The sequence below is a fragment of the Labeo rohita genome, chromosome 6 (genome assembly GCF_022985175.1).
Source record: "Labeo rohita strain BAU-BD-2019 chromosome 6, IGBB_LRoh.1.0, whole genome shotgun sequence".
NCBI lineage: Eukaryota > Metazoa > Chordata > Actinopteri > Cypriniformes > Cyprinidae > Labeo > Labeo rohita.
In genome coordinates, this window is record NC_066874.1 from 26,959,047 (window position 1) to 26,985,526 (window position 26,480).

A 26,480-nucleotide genomic window follows, 5' to 3' on the forward strand; every position below is an offset into this window, starting at 1 on the left:
AAATATTATATGTAGAAACTTAAATTATATACACTACCAGTCAAAAGTTTTTAAACAGTAAGATTTTTAATGTTTTTTTTTTAATAATTCTCTTCTGTTCACCAAGCCTGCATTTATTTGATCCAAAAAAACACATCAAATAGTACTATTGTGAAATATTTTTACTATTTAAAATAACTGCTTTCTATTTGAATATATTTAAAAAACTGATTTATTGTGATTTCAAAGCTGAATTTTATCATTACTCCAGTCTTCATGATCCTTCAGAAATCATTCTAATATGCTGATTTGCTGTTCAAGAAACATTTATTACTATTATTATCATTAATATTTAAAACAGTTAAGTACATTTTTTCAGGATGCTCTGATGAATAGAAAGATCCAAAGATCAGCATTTATCTGAAATAAAAAGCTTTTGAAACATTATACACTGTACCAATATTCAAAAGTTTGGAGTCAGTATAATTTTTTGGGGAAAAGAAATTATAGAAATGAATACTTTTATTTAGCAAGGATGCTTTAAAAAAATCTACTCAGCTGTTTTCAACATAATAATAATAATAATAGTAGTAGTAGTAGTAGTAGTAATAATAATAATAATAATAATAATAATAAATGTTTTTTGAGCAGCAAATCAGAATATTAGAATGATTTCTGAAGGATCATGTGACTTGAGTAATTCATCTTTCATCACAGGAATAAATGACATTTTAAAATATATTCATATAGACAACTGATATTTTAACTAATATAAATATTTCAAAATTTTACTGTTTTTGCTATACTTTGGATCAAAGAAATGCAGGTTTATTTATTAAATTTATCTATCATCTATCTGTGTGATACTTTTCTAGTATAAATAGCTAAACATTGCTGAATCAAGATGCATTTGAGAAGAAATGACTTAAGATATTAAGTTTTGATTTCTAAAAACTTCTTAACCACTGCTGTACATTTTATATTATGTTTACTGTCGTAAAATATTTCCAAGCTTTCTTTGAAGACCTAATTTTCCCTGAACCTATTTCACCATAGGTTTTTTTTAGGTTAGGATAGAAGCAGCTCTCTTCAAACCTATGACTGCTCCATGATGTGTAAGTGATCTTGAATACATTATTGATGACCTCCTTGAGCTGCAATTACTGTCAGGAGCGTGGGCATGGCTGTTGTGCTAAACACGTCTTCAGCGGAAAAAGAAATGTGTACTTTGTTTCTTCTTTGTCTCTAGTAGCCTATACATTCTTCACACGAACTTTGATTAATGTAGACACTCCTCCAAGTGTTTTTGTGCAAGATATTGGTTATATGTGCCAGATTGAGATTTAGCTGTACAGCATAGGACACACATTGCCTTACTATGAAAAAGTATATATCATACTCATATCATAGTTTTTTTGTTGTTGTTGTTGTTTTAAAAATGTGAATTAGCCTGGTAATATAAATTATTTCTAAATAATGTCCTTATTTCTAATGCCCTGATAAATATTTATATATAAAAAATTTAGCTAACTAAATTATTTGTTTTTTTTAATTCTTTGTTTTAAGCCTTATATTTATTGAATGAGTTTTAAAAGTATTTTAGATTATTTATTAACATCTACAGTTTTATATTTGTTTTAAATTGTTAACATATAAATACATTAGGCAACAGTCTTAGTGCATATTAGCACACTGTCTAGAGCAATTTTTATTTTTTTATATTATAACCAGTATACAAATGTCAAGCACACACACACGTTCATATTTGCACAGATGCCACCACACTGTAACCTTTCTGTGCTGCTAAACAGTTGACATTTAAGAGTCCTTGTTTCAAACTTCGGAATAACAGTGAGTTGTAATTACATGCATTTTGAAATGAGCAATTATCGATAAACCCAAATTACTAACCCCAAAGGGGTTGCTATCATGGTATTGTTAGCCGTTTCATCTGTTTATGAAAAAAATTATTTCATTTAATTTACTTTTCAGTGACAGTAGCTGCCCATAAACAGGCTCTCAGGTGGCTTTTAGTTGCATTTCTCGCTGTTTGTGAGTGTACAAGTGTTTAATTCTGATGTGTATGCTCTGTTTATGCCCTGTTTGTGATCTCATGTGTTATTGATGATAGCAAGCTTGCGCTGTTTGCTCAGATCAGGCTCACCTGCCGACATACAGGACTTCAAAACACATTACGGTGCGTAGAAAAGGCACACTTACACTAAATAATAAAAAGGGCAACATTTTGTCAACGTGTGCCGTACTGCTCAATTCTATTCAAATAGAGGCGGGAAACCGGCCACACAGATGTGCATTATTCATGTAGATGACTCTGAAATGTACGACACATCATTCTCACAGATTACGAGCCTGTTTGACTGTAGCTGCCTAAACATTAAACCTCATGAATTACAGATTCACAATTTTTATTTGAGAGTTTGCATTTCTGAGTCACAACAAAACCAATGAGCTGTTTCAAAAACAACTGGTTTGTACGTGAACATCATAAATTATCAAAGTTGGCTTTGCCTGATGTGCTGTCATAGAAGTCATGTAAAAAATTACATTTTAATGCTTTGTTTTATGCATCAGAGATTGTTTTTAAAGGTATGTCAGTTCACTTGTGGTTATCATACTTATTCTACTTGAATGGGGAAAGTACAGATTCCCTGAAAATGTTTATCATGATGTTTAAATGGCACCTGGAATAACCCTTGACAAGAATGGTATCATAAATTGTGCTTCTTTAAGGAGACGTTCACTTCTAGAACAAAAATTTACAGATTTACAGAAAATTTACACACCCCCTTGGCATCCAAGATGTTCATGTCTTTCATCCTAGCCGAGGAAGAAGGGTCTTATTGAAACAAACGCTTATTTTCTAAAAAAAAAAAATAATGTAATACTTCATGTGCATTCCAGTTCAAGAGAGTTAGGGTATTATTTTAAATTTACAGTATGTCTAATAATGTTTAATATTAATATATAATTGGAATCGGAAAGTACAGGTTTATCCATCATTTTGCTTGTGTTTTTTTAAATATAAACCTTCACTAAATTCTAAGTAGCAAACTAATTATCTTAATGGCACTTTTAAAAATTTTTAATTAAATTTGCTGCCTTTTAAAGGGGTCACCGGATGCCCATTTTCCAAGTTAATATGATTCTTTAGGGTCTTAATGAGAAGTCAATAACATACTTTGGTTAAAATTTCTCAGTGGTAGTGTAAAAAACACCCTTTTTACCTTGTCAAAATCGGCCTTTTTTAAGAGTGAGCCATTCTGTTTACTTTAGCCGCATTTAGCTTAGCCACATTTAGCCGCGGAACTTGCTAACTAGCCTATTCTTAAGAAAGGCGATTTGCATAAAAATGCATAAGATGCATAAAAACCCCTTATACTCACTTCTGCTGTAGGTGAAGCTGGGTCACAAATGATTCGCGCGAACATAGAGGCATTTATGCAGAGGCGTCCCCTGGTGAAAAAACCAGCATATGCTGGTAGGTATGTTTTGATGCTGGGATGCTGGTTAGGTAGGTTTTGATGCTGGTTTATGCTGGTCCTTTGCTGGTTCATGCTGGTCCTTGACCAGCAACATGACCAGCAAAAACCAGCAAAGGACCATCTTAAACCAGCAAAGGACGAGCTTAAACCAGCATCAAAACCTACCTAACCAGCATTCCAGCATCAAAACATACTTACCAGCATATGCTGTTTTTTTCACCAGGGATGTGAGATGAACAAGGCCTGGTGAAAAAAAACAGCATATGCTGGTAGGTATGTTTTGATGCTGGAATGCTGGTTAGGTAGGTTTTGATGCTGGTTTAAGCTGGTCCTTTGCTGATTTATGCTGGTCCTTAGCTGGTTTAAGATGGTCCTTTGCTGGTTTATGCTGGTCCTTAGCTGGTTTATACTGGTCCTTTGCTGGTTCATGCTGGTCCTTGACCAGCAACATGACCAGCAAAAACCAGCAAAGGACCAGCTTAAACCAGCATCAAAACCTACCTAACCAGCATTCCAGCATCAAGACATACTTACCAGCATATGCTGGGTCATGCCCATGTGCCCCCTCAGAATTTCGAGCCAAGTGTTCATATTTTATACAAGCACACCGTTGTTATCAGAACGTTCAGTGCGGCACATCAATCAAACTACCAAATTCAAATCTGCGTTCCCTGGCTGGCGCTGAGCCAGAGACAGGCGCGTTTCTACATTATAACTAATCACACACGATTCTGTTGAGTTTTTAAATGCAATGACCAATGTTCAGATGAGTCATTAAAGAAACACTGCTGCTTTGTTCACTTGCTCGCTGACTTAATTGTCTGGCGAATTCTCTCATCAGAAACAAGTGCAGATGTGCGTACGAATATAAGTAAGATATCCATTTCAAAGTGTAAACAGCTTCAGGAAGTTTTTGAGAGTGCTTGAACTCCGGCTAGACTGAATGAAAATGTTCTTGGATAATGTAAATGTTCTTTGCTCTCTTTCTGTACAATGAAAGTGTTATAATTAGTAACTTACAATGTTTTTTTTATTAAATTTACATCAAATGCAAAGTCAGCTGTATTAAAACTAGCCTATTTTATGGCATGACACCCATTTCTGCTAGGAAAAAGACAGGTTTTTATGTGTAGTTAAAGGGGTCATCGGTTGCAAACTTCACTTTTACATGTTGTTTGAACATTAATGTGTGTTGACAGTGTATGTACACATCTACCCTATAATGATAAAAATCCATGCAGTAGTTTTTAATTAATCTGTAAAAATAATATCCCCTTTTTCAAATTGAGCCATTCTCAGGTGGCGTCACACCAACAGAGGCCGCTCCCACGATAGTTGATTGACATGAGCGTGTTACCTCAGATCAGCTGTAACAGTCCGCCCTCCACTGTTTCAATGCCGGAGCAGGAATGTAAATTAGACAAGAATATCTCCGAATGAGCTATTGAGGTGTTGTGTTGCTGAATGTAATAATGAACATAGTGGTCGTCATTTACTCTCGACATCTGAGCCGCTGAAGATGCAGTGGATTACATTTGTTTGGGCAGGGAATGCGCCTCCCCATCTACATAAATGCGTCTATGTTTGCGCAAATCATTCATGATCCAGCTTCACCTACAGCAGAAGTGAGTATAAGGATTTTTTTTATGAATCTCTAATCACTTTTCCTAATAACTTGCTAGTTAGCAAGTTTCGTGGCTAAACGCGGCTAAAGTAAACAATCTCTCAGAGCAGCAGAGAGAAGAGAGGGGTGGGGCGAGCAGAGCTCATTTGCATTTAAAGGAACAATCCCTCAGAATGGGATGATTTTTGCAGAGCTCATTTTGATAAGGTACAAAGGGTGTTGTTTTACACAACCATTGAGAATTTTTTAACTAAAGTATATTATAGACACAAATATAAGTTTAACAGTGTGTGTGTTTGTTTGTTGAATTTCTGTCTCTGATAAATTCATTTACCCATTAAACTGTGGCATTAAATGCTAGTAGGAATATCTGTATGATGTAATAGAAGAATAATGTACACATGAAGTGCATATGGAAAATATTTAATTTTTCAGAAATAATTTGTATTGTTCATATTACTTGACTGGGTATTTAAAAATATAAATGAATAAGTAAGATCTGGGGGTTTGAACCGACACAGTGAATCTCACACAGGACTGGAGAGAAAAGGAGGCTTCATTTGTCACTGGTTTCATGATTTCTACATTAACAACACAAGCCTCGAATCGAGGCTTCATCTGGCACATCCCTCAACACAAGCTCTGATGCCTCGGTTCAAATGTCACATTACTAGTTAACAGTCATTCAAGATTTAGCAATCCAAACTTTCTAACGATGTGGAAGCACAGTTTCGAACAACACATGTTGTCCCTGAGCACTGTAATGACATCTCTCATAAAGGTTTGCAACTTTACAAGGTAAACAATGATCCGAAAAACACTTTGCCTCTCACTAATTAACACACAAAATACCTTTGGTGTACTACTACTGCAGCCTCACCGGAAGCTGTAACTTTTTTTTACAGTAGCGCCCCTCGGAAACAGGCGGATATCAGCTATAAAAGGTGCAAGGACATTCTTGTCTTCCCCTGCACTGGAGTCGACACAATGACGGTTGGACTGTTACAACTCAGTCAGGGCGGGTCTAAGGTAAGACGGTCATGTCAATCAACTATCGTGGGAGCGGCCTTGGTCGGTGTGACGTCCAGCGACAAGAAGCTGAGAATGGCTCGATATGAAAAAGGGGAAATTACTTATAAAGATTAAAAAAAATACCATTGGGTGGATTTTTATCATTATAGGGTGGTTTTGTACACACACTGCCAACACAAATTTATGTTCAAACAACACGTAAAAGTGAGTTTTGCATCCGATGACCCCTTTAAACATCTGGCATTGTCTCTTCTGTTATATAACCTTATATAAAATCTTATGTATTATATAACCTACTGCATGCTATACAAAACACTGAACTGGCACTTTGAAACTTTTAAGAAAGAAATTTCCAGACGAAACACTCATGCCCTGTGCAGATGAATGTAATATACTTCATCCAAACACCAGTTTTCTGCAAAATCTATTTGTTTCTACTGCTCCTTCATCCTCAGCCACCTATTTTTCCATTACGTACTGTATATTTGTCTTCGACTGCAGCTTGTCTGCTAGTTAAAATGGGGAAAAAAAATCCTAGTACAACCAAGTTTGTACATGACATGAGTCTAAACACAAAGTTATGAGTTTGTTGAGCTGAGGTTGTTTTGCCATTACATAAGCTATAACTTCTGGTGATTAATGAGGTGGCCTATTACCTAACACACTGTTGGTATACTTGTTTTCTCACACTGACAAGCATGTTCCTTAGGGGAGAATTCTATGGGGAGCTGGATGCATATGTGTTCTGCCATTTTGATGAATGAAAAAGTTGACTCGTATGGTGGAAAATTGTTGTCTCTCTTCAAAGAGACTTTGAGCTCGCTGCCGGTGGCCCCTAAGGGACGTTTGGAGAACAAAGGAGAACAACACGACGAATATGTCTTAGAAAACCACTCTGGAGGAGTTCAATAATGTATAGTCGATGTATGGCGTTCAGTATATGCAAGTGTGACCTGTAAGTTGCTGCGGTGTCTTTCGCTTTCAACTGTGCTATAAAGACATGCGCTTTCAGCACATCTAGCTCTTGTTCAGAATGCAAAAAGTCATGCATTTTGCTGTAGAAGGCTTCCATTATGAGAAACCGGACTCAGACTTGGTTCCAGCGACTCTTGAAACGCCAGGGGAGGAATCGTGTTCTCGGAGTCGTAAATAAAACCTCATTTCAAATTCTATTAATCTATTAATAGATGCACCTCACAGCCTTGTGTTATTGCTGGAACCTCATTGCTTAATTTATGCACGTCCAGAGGAAGCTCATTTGCATTCTATAGACATTCCGTACTCTACTCGTGCGTCCAGAGAGATCATTTCAAAGGCAGATTCGGCTGCTGATGGAACATATTCATTTGAGCTACAAAACAAGGAACACAATTCAGATTAGAATTGCATTATCACAGATTAGAAATGTCATTACTACTGGGTGTAGATTATCATCTGCTGGGGGAAAAAACGCAAAAATGAGTTCTGCATATATTTAGTGTGAGCATTTTAAGCATGTTCCATTTGAACACACTGGCTTGCCGTGTTATTTAGAGCTGATTTTATTTATGTCCTCTCCTTTGGGGTTTATATGTCATGCAGACATACATATCTCTATTGATACTGCTGCTTGTGAATCATGCATGACAGGTACTCAATAATAATGGTGCGGATTACTTTTGACATCTGGCTGTTGGTGACGGAAGCTTTGTTCTGTGGTCTGATTTCACGTGCACCACATCAAAGGCTGAGGTTTCTCTCTAGGAAAGGGCTGAAGGATGATTTCACTGACTTTTCCTCCAAAACTGTCTATTAGAAGTGGCCTTGAGTATCACATGCACTTTTAGTTCACTGGACTGACATTTGACAATATTTTTTCATCATTTCTTTCCTCTCCTTACAAAAATGTACAGTGGTTTCCATCTAAATACAATAGCTATTACTGTAAAATCGTACAAAATGAATAAGAATTGTATATATTTAATTATATAAAATGTTATATTTGACATAATTATTATTAAATTAGGTATTATAAAATTGGTAAAATAAAAAAACAGTAATATTGTGAAATATTATAATTTAATATAACTGGTTTCTATTTGAATATATTTAAAATGTAATTTATTCCTGTGATGGTAAAGTTGAATTTTCATTAGCCATTACTTCAGTTTTCAGTATCACATGATTCTTCAGAAATCATTTTAATATGCTCATTTATTGCAAAAGAAACAGTTGTGCTGCTTGATATTTTTGTGAAAACTTAAATATTTTGCTTTTCAGGATTATTGAATAGAAAGTCCAATAAAATTTTACATTTTTTGTAATTTTGTAAGTGTTCACTGTAACTTGAACACTGACACTCATCAAGACAGCATTTTTTTAAAATAAAATAAATAAATAAATAAATTTGAAATATAATTACAATTTAATATAACAGGCTTCTATTTAAATATATTTAAATTTTATGTATTCCTGTGATGGAAATTGAAGTTGAATTTGAAACTGAAGTTGACAGTTCAATAAAATTTAAACGTGTTTTTTTTTTTTTTTTTTTTGTAAAAGTGTTCACTGTAACTGTCAGTCAGTTTAATGTGTCCTAGCTGAATATGCTCATTTAGACTGAATTTTTTTAAATAAAAAAAGTAAAATTGAGAAATATTATTATAATTTACTCCAGTTTTCAGTATCAAGATTCTTCAGAAATAATTTTAATATGCTAATTTTCTAAAGAGGAAACAGTTGTGCTGCTTTTTTTTGCTTAATTTAATTATTTTGCTTAAATATGGAAATTGTGAAATACGTGATTTTCAGGATTATGTGATGAATAGAAAGTTCAATAAAAATTATTATTATTTTTTGTAATTTTGTAATTCAGTGTTTTCCCTGTAACTGTATTAATTTCTTTAAAAATAAATAAAATAAGAATAAATAAAATAATAAGCAACTGTGAAAATTTAGAACCCACCCCAACATTCCACCCTTGGTAGACTTCAAAAATAAACAAATAAATAAATAAAATACAATGTAGACCTTATATATATACATATATACATATATATATATATATATATTGCTGCTGTGAGAGCAACTAACAGTTAATATCTTTGTTAATACATATTTTATTTTTAAAATATTGGCTAATATTTTGTACAGGTCTGATTAAACATCTAATCATGCATTTCTTTCTCAAGTTTTAATATTTCCAGAATAAATATCACCTCCAGAGATGAACGACAAACTTTGACCTAAAATAAAACAGATGGACACGATGTAGGAAACAACAGGAGAGGGCTGTAACTGAGGAAGTGGAGATTTAGTGGGGTTGAGAGGTGCCTCTAAAGACTTACCGCAAGGCTCATGAGGGAAGGCCACACTGAGGGGGGATCGATACTCTGCTAATGCAACTCTCATTATTTCTCGGAATAAATTCTCCTGACTCGGGGACCGACACTAAAAGCACCTGGTGGTATTTCAGTGGCTCCGTGGGGCCCTTGAGGTCCCAGGATGGCTGCATCAGACTCGGGCGGGCTACTAAAGCTCCAGACAAGCTTTCGGGACCTTTAGCACCAAGCTCTAAGGGGACACATTAACAGAGAGTCTCACAATAGGCATTTTGATGTGTCTAACAAGAACACAATAAATTGTCCCTCATTACTCAGTAATTAACTCCGCAGTCCCATCCCCCCCCGTCCTGACACTTAAATCACCCTTTCCTTCCACAAACACCCCCTAACGCTCTCCTTCCCTCCGCCTGGTCTTTAATTTCCTCTTCTCCGCGGGGTGTAAAGGCAGAGAGGCTTCACTCCATACTCCATCATTCCCTGCCATATGCGCTCTCCCTCCCCAGCCCATCTTCATCCCCACCTTTTACCTCGTCCCGTCCTCGGAGACCTCTCGTAGAGCAACACCTGGAAAAGGGCGTGGCCTTATGACCGGGGATGATGAGAGCGAACCTAGGAGGATCTGCTTTGCTTCAGCGAAACCTAAAACTGCTACCATTCCCTCCGGCCTTCACTTTCCGCAGGGCTTTCCACAATCCTCCACTGTTAATTGTTAAAATGAGGTTATTAATTGGACGCAGTGGAAAATCACCTGTCATGTCAGATGGGGATCTCTTACTGATTGAAAGGTATCTCTGATATGAGCCCATGGGCTTGATGGGCCCGTGAAACATGCACTGGGATTGAACGTCTGCATAGCCCAAAGGCATTAAATCCACCCTAGTTCATAAGAGGGGGAGCTCACTTTTTGATTGTGTATATGGCTGACATACATCCACATTCGGATGGCCCAGATTCAAAAGCCACGAGTTGTTTGATAGCCTATTGGGGACTAAATAATCTTGGGAAATAAGGGATAATGGACTTCACACGTACATAGTTCAGCATTCATAATTCAGAGATCATTTCCACATCATAAGAACTCGAGAACTGCTTTTTTTTTGGTACCATACAAATTTATTTACACAAGATTTTTCTTTTCTGACACAAAACATTCAACAACATATACAACAAACTAGATTTTTACATTAAGAAAATATAACTGCTGCTTGCTATATGGTTGTTTTGGTCTTCTGAGTGGTTTTTAGCATTCTTTCTATGATATTTGAGTAGCACCTTTAGTGTATGTCGTATTATCCATAGCGAGTGCCCTGAATGGTACTAAAGCCAGAAAGTCATTATCAACAATGAAAAGATAGTCACAGATGCATAGAAATAAAAAAATGTAAATTTTGGGAACGTCTTTAAATAGATGCAAAGACCATATGCAGAACCATTAGCAAAGCCCGACAGCCCCTGTGGCTCCCACAGCTATCAGGTAATTTGACAGTGATCCAAAGTTGTAGACATGCAGATGTTTACCGTTTAATCAAGCATCTGTTTGCTCAGGCACAGTTTATGTCAGTGAAAATGTGACGGGCACCCAAAGTGTTTTTAGAGAGCAATTTAAGTGAACTTTGTAAGTGCAGTGCATAAGAAAAGTGAAATTAAATCTTGATTAAATCTTGAGTATTCCATATAGCTTATCATTCACATTCATTTGTGGTTGAAAAAAAAAAATGAAGCAGAATATAAATTTCACATCACTGTCAGGGGAACACAGATCTATCTATCTATGGTAATTCTACACATTGTAGCATTGTAAAAATGAATAAGAATTGTATGTAATGTAATTATATATTATATTTTATACACTACCAGTCAAAAGCTTTTGAACAGTAAGTTAATGTTTTTTTGTTTTTTTTTTTAAATCTCTTCTGCTCACCAAGTCTGCATTTATTTGATCCAAAGTACAGCAAAAACAGTAAAATTCTGAAATATTTTTACTATTTAAGATAACTGTTTTCAAGTTGAATGTATTTTAAAATGTCATTTATTACTCTGATTTCAAAGCTGAATTTTTAGTTTCATTATTCCAGTCACATGATCCTTCAGAAATCATTCTAATGCTCAGAAAACATTATTATGTTGAAAACAGCTGAGTAAATTTTTTTCAGATTTCTTTGATGAATACAACATTGAAAAGAACAGCATTTATCTGAAAGTTTTTTTTGTAACATTATAAATGTCTTCATCATCACTTTTGGTCAATCTTTAGCATCCATCAGCATCCTTGCTAAATAAAGTATTCATTTCTATCATTTCTCCCACTCCAAAAAATAAAAATAAATAAATAATAAATAAACAAAATAAAATAAAATATAAAATTATACTGACTCCAAGATTTCAAATGGTACAGTGTATAATACAACAAAAGCTTTTTATTACAGATAAATGCTAAACTTTGGATTTTTCTATTCATCAAAGAATCCTGACAAAATATTCAAATATTGATAATAATAATAAATGTTTCTTGAACAGCAAATCAGCTTATTAGAATGATTTCTGAAGGATCATGTGACACTGAAGACTGGAGTAATGATGCTGAAAATTTAGCTTTGATCAAAGGAATAAATTGATAAAATATATTAAAATAGAAATCAGTTATTTTAAATAGTAAAAATGTTTCAAATTGTTACTGCTTTTGTTGTATTTTGGATCAAATAAATGCAAATAGTGCGTGTGTATGTATGTATATTATATATATTGCCTGCATTTCATGTGACCATTAGGAAACATCAGAAAATCAATAAATAATCATGTAATCAATAAACCAGTAACTGTAGTCTCATAACGAGTATTTTAAAATGTAATTTAAACTGATTCCAAGTAGTTCATTTTTGGAATCTGATTATGTAATCCAGATTACGGTATATGTAATTAGTTACTTCCCAGCTATGCATATATAATGTGCGTGTGTGTATGAGTGTATATATACCCACCCACACACACATAGATACACAGATGTATGTACAGAAAAAAACTGATAGTTACACAAAAACATATTACACAGACATACAGTAACTCAGAAAGCATGACAGGCTATTTACATGTACATGTTTACATGCTAGCAAGTCCCTTAATCAAAACTGAAAAATGTTCTGACATATGATGCTACTAATATGCAAATACAGTAAAAGTACTTATTGTAGCAATCAAGCGATTGGATTTGCAGGTAGATAAAAAGTCATGTGATTTTTTGTGTGCCATTATTTTTCATTACAGAAAAACAGGAAAAACAACAGAACTACCCATTTCTTGGCTAACTGCGCTGAGGTTTTCCTGTTGTTTGAACAACCCGGTTACCCTGTTGGTATCTCTATCTGATAACTGAAAACAAATGTTTAGCAAGCCAAGATAACACAATAACACTCCAGCCCACTGCCTGGCGTGATCGTTCTCTTACCTTGACCTCTCCCTGAAATAGATGCCTGAATTACATACACACAAACACAAGCACAAAAGTGTCGCTTTCCCCATTACGTGACGAGAGCCTGGCGCTGACAAAAACGATCTATTACACCGTCGCCATGCACTCGAGAGAGCAGTCTTCCTGAACGAAGAACAAAGGTTGATGGGCCCTAGAAGGACAAGTGTCCTACAAAACACCGTCTCAAACCGCCTGTGAACAACTGCACTCTAGTTTAAACAAGCCATCTACACGGGGACACACTGAAGGCCTTTTCTCTCCACTTCGCTCTTCATTGTGATAAAAATCGACATACGTTGGCACAAGGGCCTGTTATTGTGTAGAACTGTTTACCTAGTGAAGCTGATAGGATCGTTTTATCAGCCTTTCGATGCGCAACCTGAAAGTGCTTGCAAGTTTATTTCTATTCTCAGTATGTGATCAGTTCGATAGTGAGAGTCAAAACACAAAAGCCTGTTTATGTGTTATTTAAGAGAAAGCCACTCACCTTAACCAATCAGAAAACTCGGAGGAGCTTCTCTACCGCTTCAACCAATGGTATGAGTTTAGGGGCCGGACTATGGAAGACATAAGAGTCGCAATTGTTTCTAGTTCAGAAATCACTAATAAGAGCTTTTTTCAACCTAGAATGACATATTTTGATTATGTTAGGTGCATATATTAGCTTGCTTTGGCATAGTCTGTAGTGTTCTGGGATGAAAATAACTTTTTTATCCCAAAGTGATGCATAATTGTACAGTTTTCTCCCAACAAAGCAGCATCTTCAGTTTTGCAGGTATCTCAGTGATAGCAAACCTCTGAAATTTCCATCGCTAGCTCAAGACATTCACCCGTTTCGTGACAGGCATCCATTATGCCACAGTCATAATCACAACTGCAGTTCCAGTTGTTGTTGTGTGTAGGTTCCGCAGGTGGAGAGAAAAGCATGTAGGTAGGGCAGATGGAGTGAGCCGCTCGCTCACATGTTTCAGGTAGCATGAGGAACAGGTCGTAGAATCGGCAGAAGAGACAATTCAGCACAATCCCAGCGCAGAGCTCTGAACAAGAAGAATAAGAAATCATGGAATTGTGGACAGTTAATGCTATAGCATCTATACTTTATTCACAGTTGCAAGACATGTATTTAAAAGAAGCATGCAAAACCTTCCTAATGGAAAGTACACTTGTAGTTTATCTGTTTAGTTAGCAGAAACATGATGCTGCAGATATTGGCAATATGTCATGAAATCAAAAGGCCCAAACAAATAAAAAAAAAAAAAAATTGAAGTACTGATGAGTACAGTTAAAATGCACTTGTACTCATTAAAATGCACAGTTACGGCCATGTGTAGGGCTTCGAATAAAATAAACGTTTGATAAGTTTTAAGCTTTACAACATAATTTGGGGTTTTTTTCCCCCCCAACTAAAAGCACTTTTATGTTCAGAGGGTTTCAGTTTTTTTCTTTTTTTTTTTAATATTTGTATACAGTCATGGCCAAAAATATCGGCACCCTTGCAGTTCTGTCAGAAAATGCAACATTTCTCTCAGAAAATTGTTCCAACTGCAAATGTTGTGGTATTCACATGCTTATTGTTTTTGTTTGCACTGCAACAACACAAAAAAAACAGAGAAGAAAGGTCAAACTTAATAAAATTTTACACAGAACTCAAAAATGGACTGGACAAACTCATTGGCACCTTGTCAAAATTGTAAGAAATAATTGCTTTTCAAGCATGTGATGCTCCTGTAATTTGTATTTAGACACACCTGTGGCAAGTAACAGGTGTGGGCGATATAATAATCACACTTGCAACCAGTTAAAATGGGGAAAAGCTGACTCAACCTTTGTGTTGTGTGTCACACTGAGCATGGAGAAAAGAAAGTGTAAAGAGTTGTCTGTGGATTTGAGAGAAAAAATTGTGGAAAAAACATGAACAATCTCAAGGCTACAAGTCCATCTCCAGAGATCTTAATGTTCCTGTGTCCACTGTGCGCAATATCATCAAGAGGTTTACAGCCCATGGCACTGTGGCTAACCTCCCTGGACGTGGACGGAAGAGCAAAATTAATTAAAAAATATCAACGAAGGATTGTTTGAATGGTGGATAGAGAACCCTGATTAACTTCCAAACAAATTCAAGCTGATCTGCATACACAGGGTACAACAGTGTCAGCTCGCACTATCCGTCGCCATCTGAATGAAAAGGGATGCTATGGCAGGAGACCCAAGAGGAAACCACTGCTAACACAAAGGCATTAAAAAGCAAGACTGGAGTTTGCCAAAATGTATGTGACAAAACCACAATCCTTCTGGGAGAACATACTGTGGACAGAAGAGACAAAAGAAGAGCTTTTTGGTAAAGGACATCATGGCACTGTTTACAGAAAAAGAAATGAGGCCTTCAAAGAAAAGAACACAGTCCCTGTAGACTAACATGGTGGAGGTTCAAAGACGTTTTGGGGTTGCTTTGCTGCTTCTGGAACTGGATGCCTTGACTGTGTGAATGGTATCATAAAATCTGAGGATTACCAAAGAATTTTGGTGTACAATGTAGTGGCCAGTATCAAAAAGCTGCATCTCCATCAGAGGTCATGGGTCTTCCAACAGGACAATGACCCGGAACACACTTCAAACAGTACTCAGAAATGGTTACAAACAAAGTGCTGGAGAGTTCTGAAATGGCCAGCAATGAGTCCAGATCTGAATCCCATAGAACACCTGTGGAGAGATCTCAAAACAGCAGTGGGGAGAAGGCATCCTTCAGATCTGAATGACCTGGAGCAGTTTGCAGAAGAAGAGTGGTCCAGTAGAGAGGTGTAAGAAACTCATTCATGGATACAGGAAGCGAATGATTTCAATTATTTTTTCCAAAGGGGGTGCTACCAAATATTAAGTTAAGGGTGCCAATAATTTTGTCCTGTGCATTTTTTGGGTCCTAAGTTGGTCCTAACTATCCAGCTCCTGCAAAGGACTAGCTCATAACCAGCTCATAACCACCTAAGGACCAGCTTAAACCAGCTGCCATGCTTCAAAACATACCTAACCTGCATACGTTGTTTTCTTTTCAGCAGTGGGGTAAAATACTAGTACTTTTATGATCCAGGGGTTTCAGGCAGACATGAAATTCAATTATGCTTAAAATTTAAATATGATTTAATTTTGTGTATTTAAGATGCTTATTCACTAAATGCTTACTATAAAATTATGATTAGCAAATCAAAACATGCAGCTAAAAATGTTTCAAATGTAATTTCCAACTCTGTTCATTTCCATCACCGCATGTTATCAAACAAAATGTATGATGTGATGGAAATGTCTGAAATATGACAAAAATGACAGAATTCTCCTGTAATGCATGTATATAAACTATTGGACATTGTTAGTGGGAAAATTAAATAAACTAGAGAGAGTAATGTGTTTTGTAAGAGAGTTTATTTTCTAAACGTCTACAGGGCCAAAGTGTCCACATTTGAAGAAACACCCTTAAACATGGATACAAAAATACAACTTTGGGGGAAAAAAATGCTTTTGTGTGTCTGACACTAGCAGAGATAGAAATGATGATATTGCTGAAATATTCTGAAAAGTTTTAAACATTTCCTATTTAACAGATATGCTTTATAACTACTGTATATACTACAGTACATCAGTATATACATCCTTTTAGATTTTAAGATTCTGTCTAACACACATGCTGTTACTATCACATTGTATGTCAAAAGGCACAAAAATGAATGTCAGAAATGCTCAAGGCATGATCATGCCAAGAGCTTAAAGCCCACAGAGTGTAACATATGTTATAGAACCTAAATGCCTCTTTGAAAACTCTTACCTTGGGATCGTGGCTGATGGGGATAGACACTCAAAGGTCCTTAATGACCTGGCGTCTGTCCGCACCTCTTGTATACAACAGTTTAAAAGCCTCCCAGCTCTCACTGGGCACTTCTGTACACATGCATAATTTACTGAATCACCTTTTCCTTCCAAAGAAAGAAGGAATAGAGCTGTGTGGAGATGTAATCAATTATCATCTGTCTGTATAGGTGTTTTTCCTTTTCCATCCAGGTGATTATATAAACAAGGGGATGACACAGAATCCAAAAATGATGGGGATTTTAGCGTAGTTGACTTAATGTGATGGTCTGTTTTTAAGAAATGTTTCAACACAGCCTAGGGTTTTGTGTAAAAAAAATAAACCAAGCTTCAAATGGGGCTTTCAAGACTATAAGTAGATTTGAGCATAATGCGGGACAAAATACCCTTGCCTCTGAGCATAAGAGTATGAATTAGATTAACCTCTGAATATTATACCAGGAAAGGCATTGTAACGCATGTGTAAACCTCGAAACTACCGCATAATGACTGCACCTTAACTCATCTGAACCTACCGGCTGAATGAGGAGAAATATATTGTTCTAATTAATTTCATATTGAAAAAGCTGTTGAATCATAATATTCATGCACAAGAGTTCTCAGCGCATGGCTTTAATAATTCATCTCTATATGTAAGTTTAATCGAATGTGCTGCTTAATTCAGTTATTCAACTGATGTAGACAGCTTTAAAATCACATGCGTTTCCTTAGTTTTCATTTTAAATTATAGATAGATTTTAATAATTTACAATTTAAAAATGCATAATTATATGCTTGTGGCAACACATAAATTCATAAAAAAAATCAAAGGATTTTTTTAAACAAGACAATGTATAAAACCAGTGCTCATTTGAGAGAAAATTAGTAGCTGGAATTTTAATACAAGACAATTCGCGATGGCAGTTGATGTTGTAATTATTATTCATTAGAGCACTTCAGGGCACTGTGGTAGTCTGGGAAAGAGGAAGCTGGCCAATCCACAAACCCAGGTGTGCTGATGCGTGACTCACCTCCTCTCTCCTGGGAGTCAGATAGGGAGCTGCTGGAGGAGGAGGCAGTGCTGTACCTGTCCACTGAGCATAAGGAGTATGTGAATTCTGCAGAGTCCCTTTCTGCTTCTCTCTCCCAGGGCTCCAGCTCAGGAATGGGCGAGAGCCTCCCAGGTGCTGTGCTGGACACCTCCATTACTACAAAACATAATTTGCACTTACAATATATTAAGCAAGATACGGTTAATTTACACTCACCTAGAAAGCTAGATTATACAAGATTCATCCAAAAAGGACAAATCTGTCATATGTATGGCTGTGTTCTGTATATGTATTCTGTCATCCTGTATGGCTTTCTTTCTTCCAAAGAATAGAAAATGAGATATTTATATCAGAAAATCCATATAATGAAAGTGAATGGGGAACAGGTTATTTAAAAGGAAATTTTCAGTAAATAAAGAAGCTACGAGAATACTCTTTGTCATGGTACTCTTGTGAACGCACGTTGAAGACTAACACAGAAGAGAAGAAATTGTTGAATAAAGTCGTTATTTTTGTTTTCTTTGCGCACAAAAGGTATTTTTGTAGCTTTGTAACATTAAGGTTTGACCACTGATGCCACATGGACTATTTTAAAGATGTTCTTACTACCTTTCTGAGTCTTAAACGTGGTTGCGTTGCTGTCTATGCAGCGTCAGAAAGCTCTCGGATTTCATGAAAAATATCTCAATTCGTGTTCCAAACATGAACGAAGGTCTTACGGGTTTGGAATGACATTAGGGTGAGTAATTAATGACAGAATTTTCATTTTCGGGTGAACTATACCTTCAAGTCGAAATCAAAGTATTGTAATGTCATGATTCACTGTGTAGCTGAATGTTTTGGTTCAAAGCTTATATCTCTTTAACAAAGACTTTTGAAAAATCCCTAAGGGAAAAAATAAACGGGAAAATTACTTTTGGAACCAAGAATACTGAGAAAATTGGGCGGACACTATGGCGCTCTATATTCACACTCCAAACTCATGCCATTATCTGTCAGAAGTCAACCTTTAATGAATCGACGTGTTTTGAAAGTGCCACAGAGCCACATTTTTTTTACACTGTTTTGGAAAGCTTACTTATATATTTGACTCTAATCATAGGAGAAAGTTTAATTTTTGCAATGCTCAAATACATCACTTTTAAATACTCTAAACATCCCTGTCAGTAACAAATTCACCACTATATATGCAGAAGAATCAATGTTTTCTAATCCACCATGTCAGTTCTCATTTCAAAAGTTATTTCATCCTGAAGCAATGTTTATCAAGGCCTGTCTAGAAAACATGCTGAGATGTGTTCCTGTGCTCTCACTGGTCTCAAAGTGAGCCCAGAAATCATTCAATAATGAATCTGCCAGATCTGAATGCAAACTATTAATGAATCATTGCTTTGGCTGCACTACCTTGTTTATTTTTTCTTCCACCTATCCCAAATGAATTATTCAGTGTGCGTTTCTCTCTTTTATTTAACATTTAATGTCTTATGATTAATTAACACACGGGACATATTTTCCGTAGAGGAATCTGCATTGTTAGTCCAAAATAAAAAAGAGAAAAGGAAAGACAAATGAAAATGGCTTTGGGCTGTATTGGCCTTTTTTTTTCTTCTCTCGCTCTCCTTCAGACTGAATAATTTAGAAAAGAGGATAAAGAATTGTTTCTCCAGAAAGTTCTGTGGTTTGTCTTCACTGTGTTCTCGCTTTGTGAAGTGAGGTGTTATGATGAGACGTAGAAGATTAATCTTTCGTGTTTTATTACAGGAGAGCGCATGCTCTTTGACAACACAGTCACAGGATTTAGGCAGCAGCTTTAAAATGAGCAGATTCTCAGGTGTGCCATTATCAGCTGTTCACAATCACAGCACAGCTGTCATGCATAACCATTTTATGCATGATATAATCTCTAATACAAGTCTTTCTGATAAATAAACGTGGGGATCTATGGAGTAACAGACAGTGTGACAACTAGCCCCGGTCTCCCCTACTTTGAGTATACCACAACATTATAAAAACTACAATCAGGGGGGATTTACTACTGGATGGGGAAAGGGATAGCCATAGTGGAAAAAAGGATAAAAACAGATCCATTAAGACAGGGGACAGGATTCGCCTATTTCTAACTGCTGTAAAAGCTAATGCACTGTTGCATCCTTCAATCAATAGCCATCTCAAAATGAGTGAGAAAACATTGTTCTTAATGTCATGCACCAAAACAAAATTGTTTCAGTGTGGTTAGACTAATATGCGAGTATGTTAATTGTTATTTAACTTACCAGCTTTTACCAAAGAGCTTCTCTCTCCAGTTTTGATCAAATCAAGCTCGATTTCCGAGTTTTGTCCAGCCATCTGTCTTACAGTGTGATTTCAAAACAATTGTAATATCAAGTTATTAATGGTCCGATAGCCTATATAAAAAAGTACAAAGACACTAAAGCAATGTAAGAAAACTTACCATTGACACACAGTAATTAGTGACGGGAATATAAAGACATCACATGAGAAATGTAAACATAACAGATGCGCGACACGCCTTCAGCAACACAAAATATTCCTATCGCACTTAAGCAGATAAAGCTGTACGTACTAAATATGATTAGTTATAAAGAAACTTATTGAGGTTGAAAAAGCAAATGTGAGGATTTCGTTTCTCTCACACTCCCGCTAGTCGTCACTGCTGGTTTAAAGAGAGAAGCATCTTTGATTGACATGTGAGACACACCCAAGTCTTCGATGACGTCGATGACGTGTATTGACTTTGGCAACAAAACTCAAGGTAACGTCGTGTTTTATAATTTTTGTTATTCAGAGATGATAAATTTAGTGTTAGATGTCATTATTCATGTTCAAACACGTCTTCATATGGATATTTGATGCTAAGGTTTCTAGAAGATGTAGCACTTTTTCCACAATTAGCTGCTTCTTCAGCTATAGGCATTTCAGCATTGTGGAACTTTTTAAAAATAGTTTACACTTTCAGTAGTTTACTAAATTTGTTAAATAAGCAGACACATGTGCATCACAGACTAAATTTAATCTTTTTTTTAAACGCCAGCCTATGTCATGTCCTCCAAACGTTTTAATAAATAAATAAATAAATACAATCACCTTTTCCCTCATGCTAATGATCATTTAATAGCTATAATTTTATCTATAAATCAGCTATTTCAGTTCTTTTCATTTATTATTTTTATTGTTAAATGACACAGCTAAAAATTGTTTACAATAAATATTGAAATATGTTGGTATGTAGCCTCATATATTAGTTTTGCTCTTTTTGCATTGTTGAAACGTTGTTTTTAAAATGAATAATTCATTCCTGATGGGTTTCATATAGTAAGATTGAAATCCTTAGTCTGTGACAATGATATAAAATCTATATGTGAAAAGAATCGTAAAAATAAATAATCAAAGCATAGTAAAAACTTTCCAAGACAGAACGTGAACTGGATATAACAAAAAGAAAAAAAAAAAAAGTTGTAAGTGTTAATAAAAATCAACCCTTGGGACATAAAAGTGTCATAAGTTGAAGAAACAGCCAATTATGAATCTACTTTCTTCCAGCATTATTCACAGGGTTTCACAGGAAAAAGGACTTTTTTTATTCAGAGCCGTATGCTGTAGCCTGTAGCACTGCTGCAGTGAAGTTCAGTAGTTTTTTTCATTGCACACAAACATGTCTACACATACCTATTCACACGAAACAATCTCAGTTCAGCTTCTACAACACATGCTTCTCATATAAAAGCCAGTCAGCAGAGATAAACTGATAATGAGCTCTATTCAGATTTCTCAAGGTTTACAAGCCTCCCAATTTACTCTAACTAGCCTGCAGATTAGAGTTGCATTTTAAAGGATGCCCTGCTGTGTTTGCATATGTTTAGAGAACAAGGGGCCTGCTAATTGAAAAATTAAGATGTGGGAATGTTTGTGGGAGTGGACCGTGCCAGATGCCTTCTTCAACGGTGAGTGCTGGTGAAGTGTAAAGAGCACCTGGAGGAAGAATATTGCATGCTGGATACAATAGGCAGGATAGAGATTAAGCAGGTTATCCTCAGATCACAATAATTCCTTTCAGTTGCTTTGGGCCATAATGATTATTATGAAATGCTAGTTTGTCACGTAGCGAATCCCTCATCTAAAGCAGCAGATAGAGAAAAACAACAACTATAATACAATGAAATTGCTTGAGGAAGAAGTAGTCAGAATACACGGTTACTTTGAATAACTGTCTGTGGGGAAGTATTTTTATATATATGTAATTTTTGATATTTTGATAGCGGTTTTATGCAAACAAGCAAATTGTCCCTCTCCACCCATGAAAAAAATGACACACTTCATCTTCAAATAAATCAGTTAAATATTGTAGGTTAAGTGCAGGTGGTTTCGTCTCCAAAGAAAAATGTCATTTTAAAGGATTACAATCTTAATAAGTCAAGATTTGATAAATATATCAAACTTTTCAAGGTTTTTAAGCTATATATCATCTAAGTCCACCATGCAATGATGTGCAGTTTTAATCAGCTTTGTTTGCATATGTTTACAGAACAGAGGGCCTGCTAATGGAAAAAACATGAATGCGTGATAGACTGTACCAGATGCCTTGTCAAAAGCAAGCGTTGAGTAAGTGCTGTGTTTTTGAGCTATATATCATGAGGGCAACGCACAACACTTATATATGTGACCCTGCACCACAAAACTAGTCATAAGGATCAATTTTGAAATTGAGATATATACGTCAATCTGACGGTGCAAAAAAATCTAAATATTGAGAAAATCGCCTACAAAGTTGTCCAAATGAAGTTCCTAGCAATGCATATTACTAATCAAAAATTAAGTTTTGATATATTTATGGTAGGAAATTTACAAAATATCTTAATGGAACATGTTCTTTACTTAATATCCTAATGATTTGTAGCATAAAAGAAGCATACAATGTATTGTTGGCTATTGCTAAAAATATACCTGTGCTATTTATGACTTATGGTTTTGTGGACCAGGGTCATATATTTGTTTGCATTTTTGCATACAGACTTTTGTAAAATGTCATACATGTTGGAATATGCTGTCTCATAATACACAGAGCTATCATTTCCTTGTTACCTTGAGACAAAGACAGATAAAATGATCATTCATGGAGTCATATTCTAAATCCAGTTGATAATTAATTATACTGCAACCAGATTCCCTTCCGCTAAATTATTTATGAGTTAACCCCTCTTTTATCCTCCAGTAATGAAATACGTTATGCGTAATGACAAAAATAGATTAATTCATTTGTATAAAAGGAGAAAAACCTTGCTGCTTTAAATTGAATGATAAATATAGCTTCCCATCCCCCATACACAGACACTCAGTTCATAGATTTACATGATGATGGATGAGTTGAAGCAGAATGACTTTGATAGACTCATAGTTAAGATTCTAATGGATTGACTGGAGTAAAATGAAGCTACTTGAAGGATTCTGCACCATTTGCATCATGAAATTACAAATATATTAATTTTAAAAAGTTTCTGGTCCCACCCTAAAATTGATGTTTCAGCTTTAAGTTTCCAGTTGTTCCTGACGCAGATAATTTCTCAATTTCAAAACAGGGTTATGATGTCATCAGGCTCCTAATAATGCCAATAAATCTCCCGGTTTTGTCAGTTTCTATCAAATGTTTGAGGACAGCTACGTGACCAGGCCATCATACCAGTTTATTCCGGTGAAAATGACAAAGAAATCTTCCTTCCAAGGACAGTCAAAATAGATGTCAGAATTTCCAATTAAGACTACAGATAAATGGCCTCACAATGCTGCAAAATATCGCAGGAATATGAGAAAAGGAGGAAATTGGATTTGGCGAAGTTAAACAGTATATGACTTAAATCTGTTGGGGATTCTCTCTCAAACAAAGAAAGTGAAGGTTTCCTAAGGCGATGGCTTCACTTGGGAATTCCCAGGGTGATCCAAGGGGGGCTTGGAAAACCCTTGAAGTTATTCAACCCAGTAAATGACTAAATAGATTTTTTTTCTATTAGCTGATAGCCCCACATTGGTTGAAGGCAGACTATTTGACTCTCTGTTTTTTATTTAATTAGATGTCAAAGTCAAAATGATCATCTTTGATGAATATTTTTGAATTATTGATATTCCTGGCAATATTGTCTTGGCACTAAATGGATATTCCGGTAGAATATAGATATTCCAGTCTGAAGAGCAGATTATATTTAACCTGCTTAGACATTTTGTAGTCACATTTGTCTTTTTGAACTTATTTTTATGCTATTGAACTTTCAGATTCCATATGTATAGATGTATATTATAAATATATATATTTGACTTCATTATGAAATTCTCCCTTTTTTGATTAAAGAAATCCAAGGCCGGTCATTCAGCAGAAAACAAGTGACCATACAAGTTAAAATGCACCACTTTTTTTTTTTTTGCAAAGAGAGCTTTTACCATTAGTGTAATTATGATATGACATCAGACATTCTCAGTAAAGTATTGTCTTGTTGTTATTGCGTAAGACGGATTATGATTGGGTTTAAGCGCAGGCACATTATGAGGTGAGCCCTAAGTAGTGCTGAGGAGGGAACAACTCTTTTATGGTGTCAACCAGATAATAAGCTCCTTGATTCATATATACTTTAAGAGTCAAGGGTAACACAATGCTAGCCTTGTATTTTCTCTCTCTCTCACTCTATGTGTGTGTGTCCTTGCTGGTAAGGATCTCTTTTGTCCTACATTTTCATGAGTGTGGTCTCCCTCTGTCTACTAGTGCTGCGGGCTTATCTTCATACAGCACTGTTTTTATACACTGTCAATTCATCTCTCTCATTACCATCATTAATAAGGCCTTTGATACATCTTATTACAAGGTTAATTGGGACAAATCTGAAGCATATCCCCCTGTATCTTTTAATGCGGTATGTCTCAAATACTCTTTGCTCGAGGTAGGCTGCATACCACAACTACAAAACAGCGTAAAAGACCCTCTTGTGCAATGTAAACGTTCACAACAGCTGGTATTCATTGATTGGCGTGTTCCAACAGTGAGCGGTTTATTGTGTTCCTGGGTCTGTTTGATGTCTTACCTTGGACTGTTGTGCTCGAATGTGCTTTTAATGGTGGTGTGCATGCGCCAAATTGTTCATTAAATGATTTTAACAGTGCAGTGTGACCAACTGCTCACTTGTTGTCAAATGTTCAAACTGATTTGAGAATAAGAAGAAGAGAAGGATGCCATTCAGCCTATTTCGTGCAAATGTTCAGGACCATGCAGGCATCTGCAGACTTTACACACATCTTTTGGTGATTTTGGGGAAAAATCTGCAGAATAGATTTAAAGAAATTGTGTTACATGTATAAAATTCACCAAACATTTTCATAAATAAACTACAACCCCAACTTCAGAAAAGTTGGGACGTTTCGTGAAATGCTATAAAATCAAGAATATGTTATCTGTTCATTCTCTTTAATCTTTATTTAATTGACTAAAGTACAAAGAAAAAAAATTTAGAGTTTTCACTGGCCAACTTTTAATTTGGCTGCAACACACTCCCAAAACTCTCACATCAACTGTGCCACAATTCCTTTTAATTACAAAGTTTAATTGTTTGGGAATTGAGGATACTAATACTTCAAGTTTTGCAAGCAAAATTGTCCATTCTGGGTCAATAAATGAAAAACTTCAGATGCTCAGCGGTCTGTGATTGTCATTGTCTGATTCTCCTTTTCCTGACTGTTCATCCATTTTCAAAAGGAGACAGTTCTGGACTGCAGGCAGGCCAGTCTAGCACATTCAGTCTGCGTCTGCGAAACCATGCTGTTGTAGCACATGTAGAATGAGACCTGGCATTGTCTTGATCTAATAATCATGGACTTCTCATGAAAGATGTCATCTTGATGGCAAAATAGTGTCTGTACATGCCTCCATTTCAATGGTACCTTTGCACATATTCCAGTCAACAGTGCTGTGCACCCCCATACCATGACACTTGTTTGCATCTGTCGCTGATGAATGTCTGGATGGTCCCTTTGGTCTTTTGTACTGAGAACTCTATGTCAATTTTTCCAGAGACAAGCTGAAACGTGGACTCGTCTGACCACAGCAGCACATCGTTTTTTTTTTTGACTATCTGAGATGAGCTCTAGCCCAGAAAACCCCATGGCATCACTGCATAGAAGTGATGTATAGCTTGCTGCTAGAGTAACAGAAATTCAAGTTGCATTTATTGATGCATCTGCAAAATGTGTTAAGTGACAGATGTTTTTCTGAATTACTCCTGAGCCCATGTGGCTATATTTAACACCGCAGGTTATGCACTGCCATCTGAGGGTTCAAAGGTCATGCACATTCACCTGAGGTCTTCTGCCTTGCCCTGCACAGACTGACATTTCTCTGGATTCCCTGAATCTTTTCACAATATTATGCAAGGTTTTTGGTGAAAGACATAAATTCTTTGTAATTTTCTATTGAGAAATGTGATTTGTAATTCGTCTGACACTTTTGTCATGAAATTTGACACAAAGTGATGGGCCATGATCTAGCTTCGCTTGCAAAGACTGAAATGCTGCTTTTATACCCAAAGATGATATCCTCACCTATTTCCATTTCACCTGTTTACTGTGAACAATTTCAAAACAGTTTAATTTGGATGTTCTATAACCTTTCCACTT

At 35.9% G+C, this 26,480-nt stretch overlaps 2 protein-coding genes across 2 annotated transcripts in view; both read right to left on the reverse strand.

The window, feature by feature from the left end:
• Positions 1-26,480, reverse strand: part of frmd4ba (FERM domain containing 4Ba) — a 322,166-nt gene that overhangs the window by 107,086 nt on the left and 188,600 nt on the right. The window lies entirely within an intron of this gene.
• On the reverse strand, positions 13,708-20,479 carry mdfic2 (MyoD family inhibitor domain containing 2). The gene is made up of 4 exons (XM_051113093.1): positions 20,266-20,479; positions 20,087-20,163; positions 17,793-17,969; positions 13,708-13,964 (listed from the first exon to the last, which is right to left on the reverse strand). The coding sequence occupies exons 2-4, from the start codon at positions 20,157-20,159 to the stop codon at positions 13,708-13,710; spliced, it is 507 nt and encodes a 168-aa protein (XP_050969050.1). The 5' UTR covers positions 20,160-20,163; positions 20,266-20,479.

Bases quoted from the DNA above. Each gene is read 5' to 3' on its own strand.
- mdfic2 (XM_051113093.1), bottom strand. From the start codon at position 20,159: ATGGCTGGACAAAACTCGGAAATCGAGCTTGATTTGATCAAAACTGGA. The intron at 17,970-20,086 runs GTAAGTTAAATA...TATGTTTTGTAG, and splicing joins AAGCTCTTTGGTAAAAGCTG to TAATGGAGGTGTCCAGCACA. The intron at 13,965-17,792 runs GTGAGTCACGCA...CTTCTTGTTCAG, and splicing joins TGACTCCCAGGAGAGAGGAG to AGCTCTGCGCTGGGATTGTG.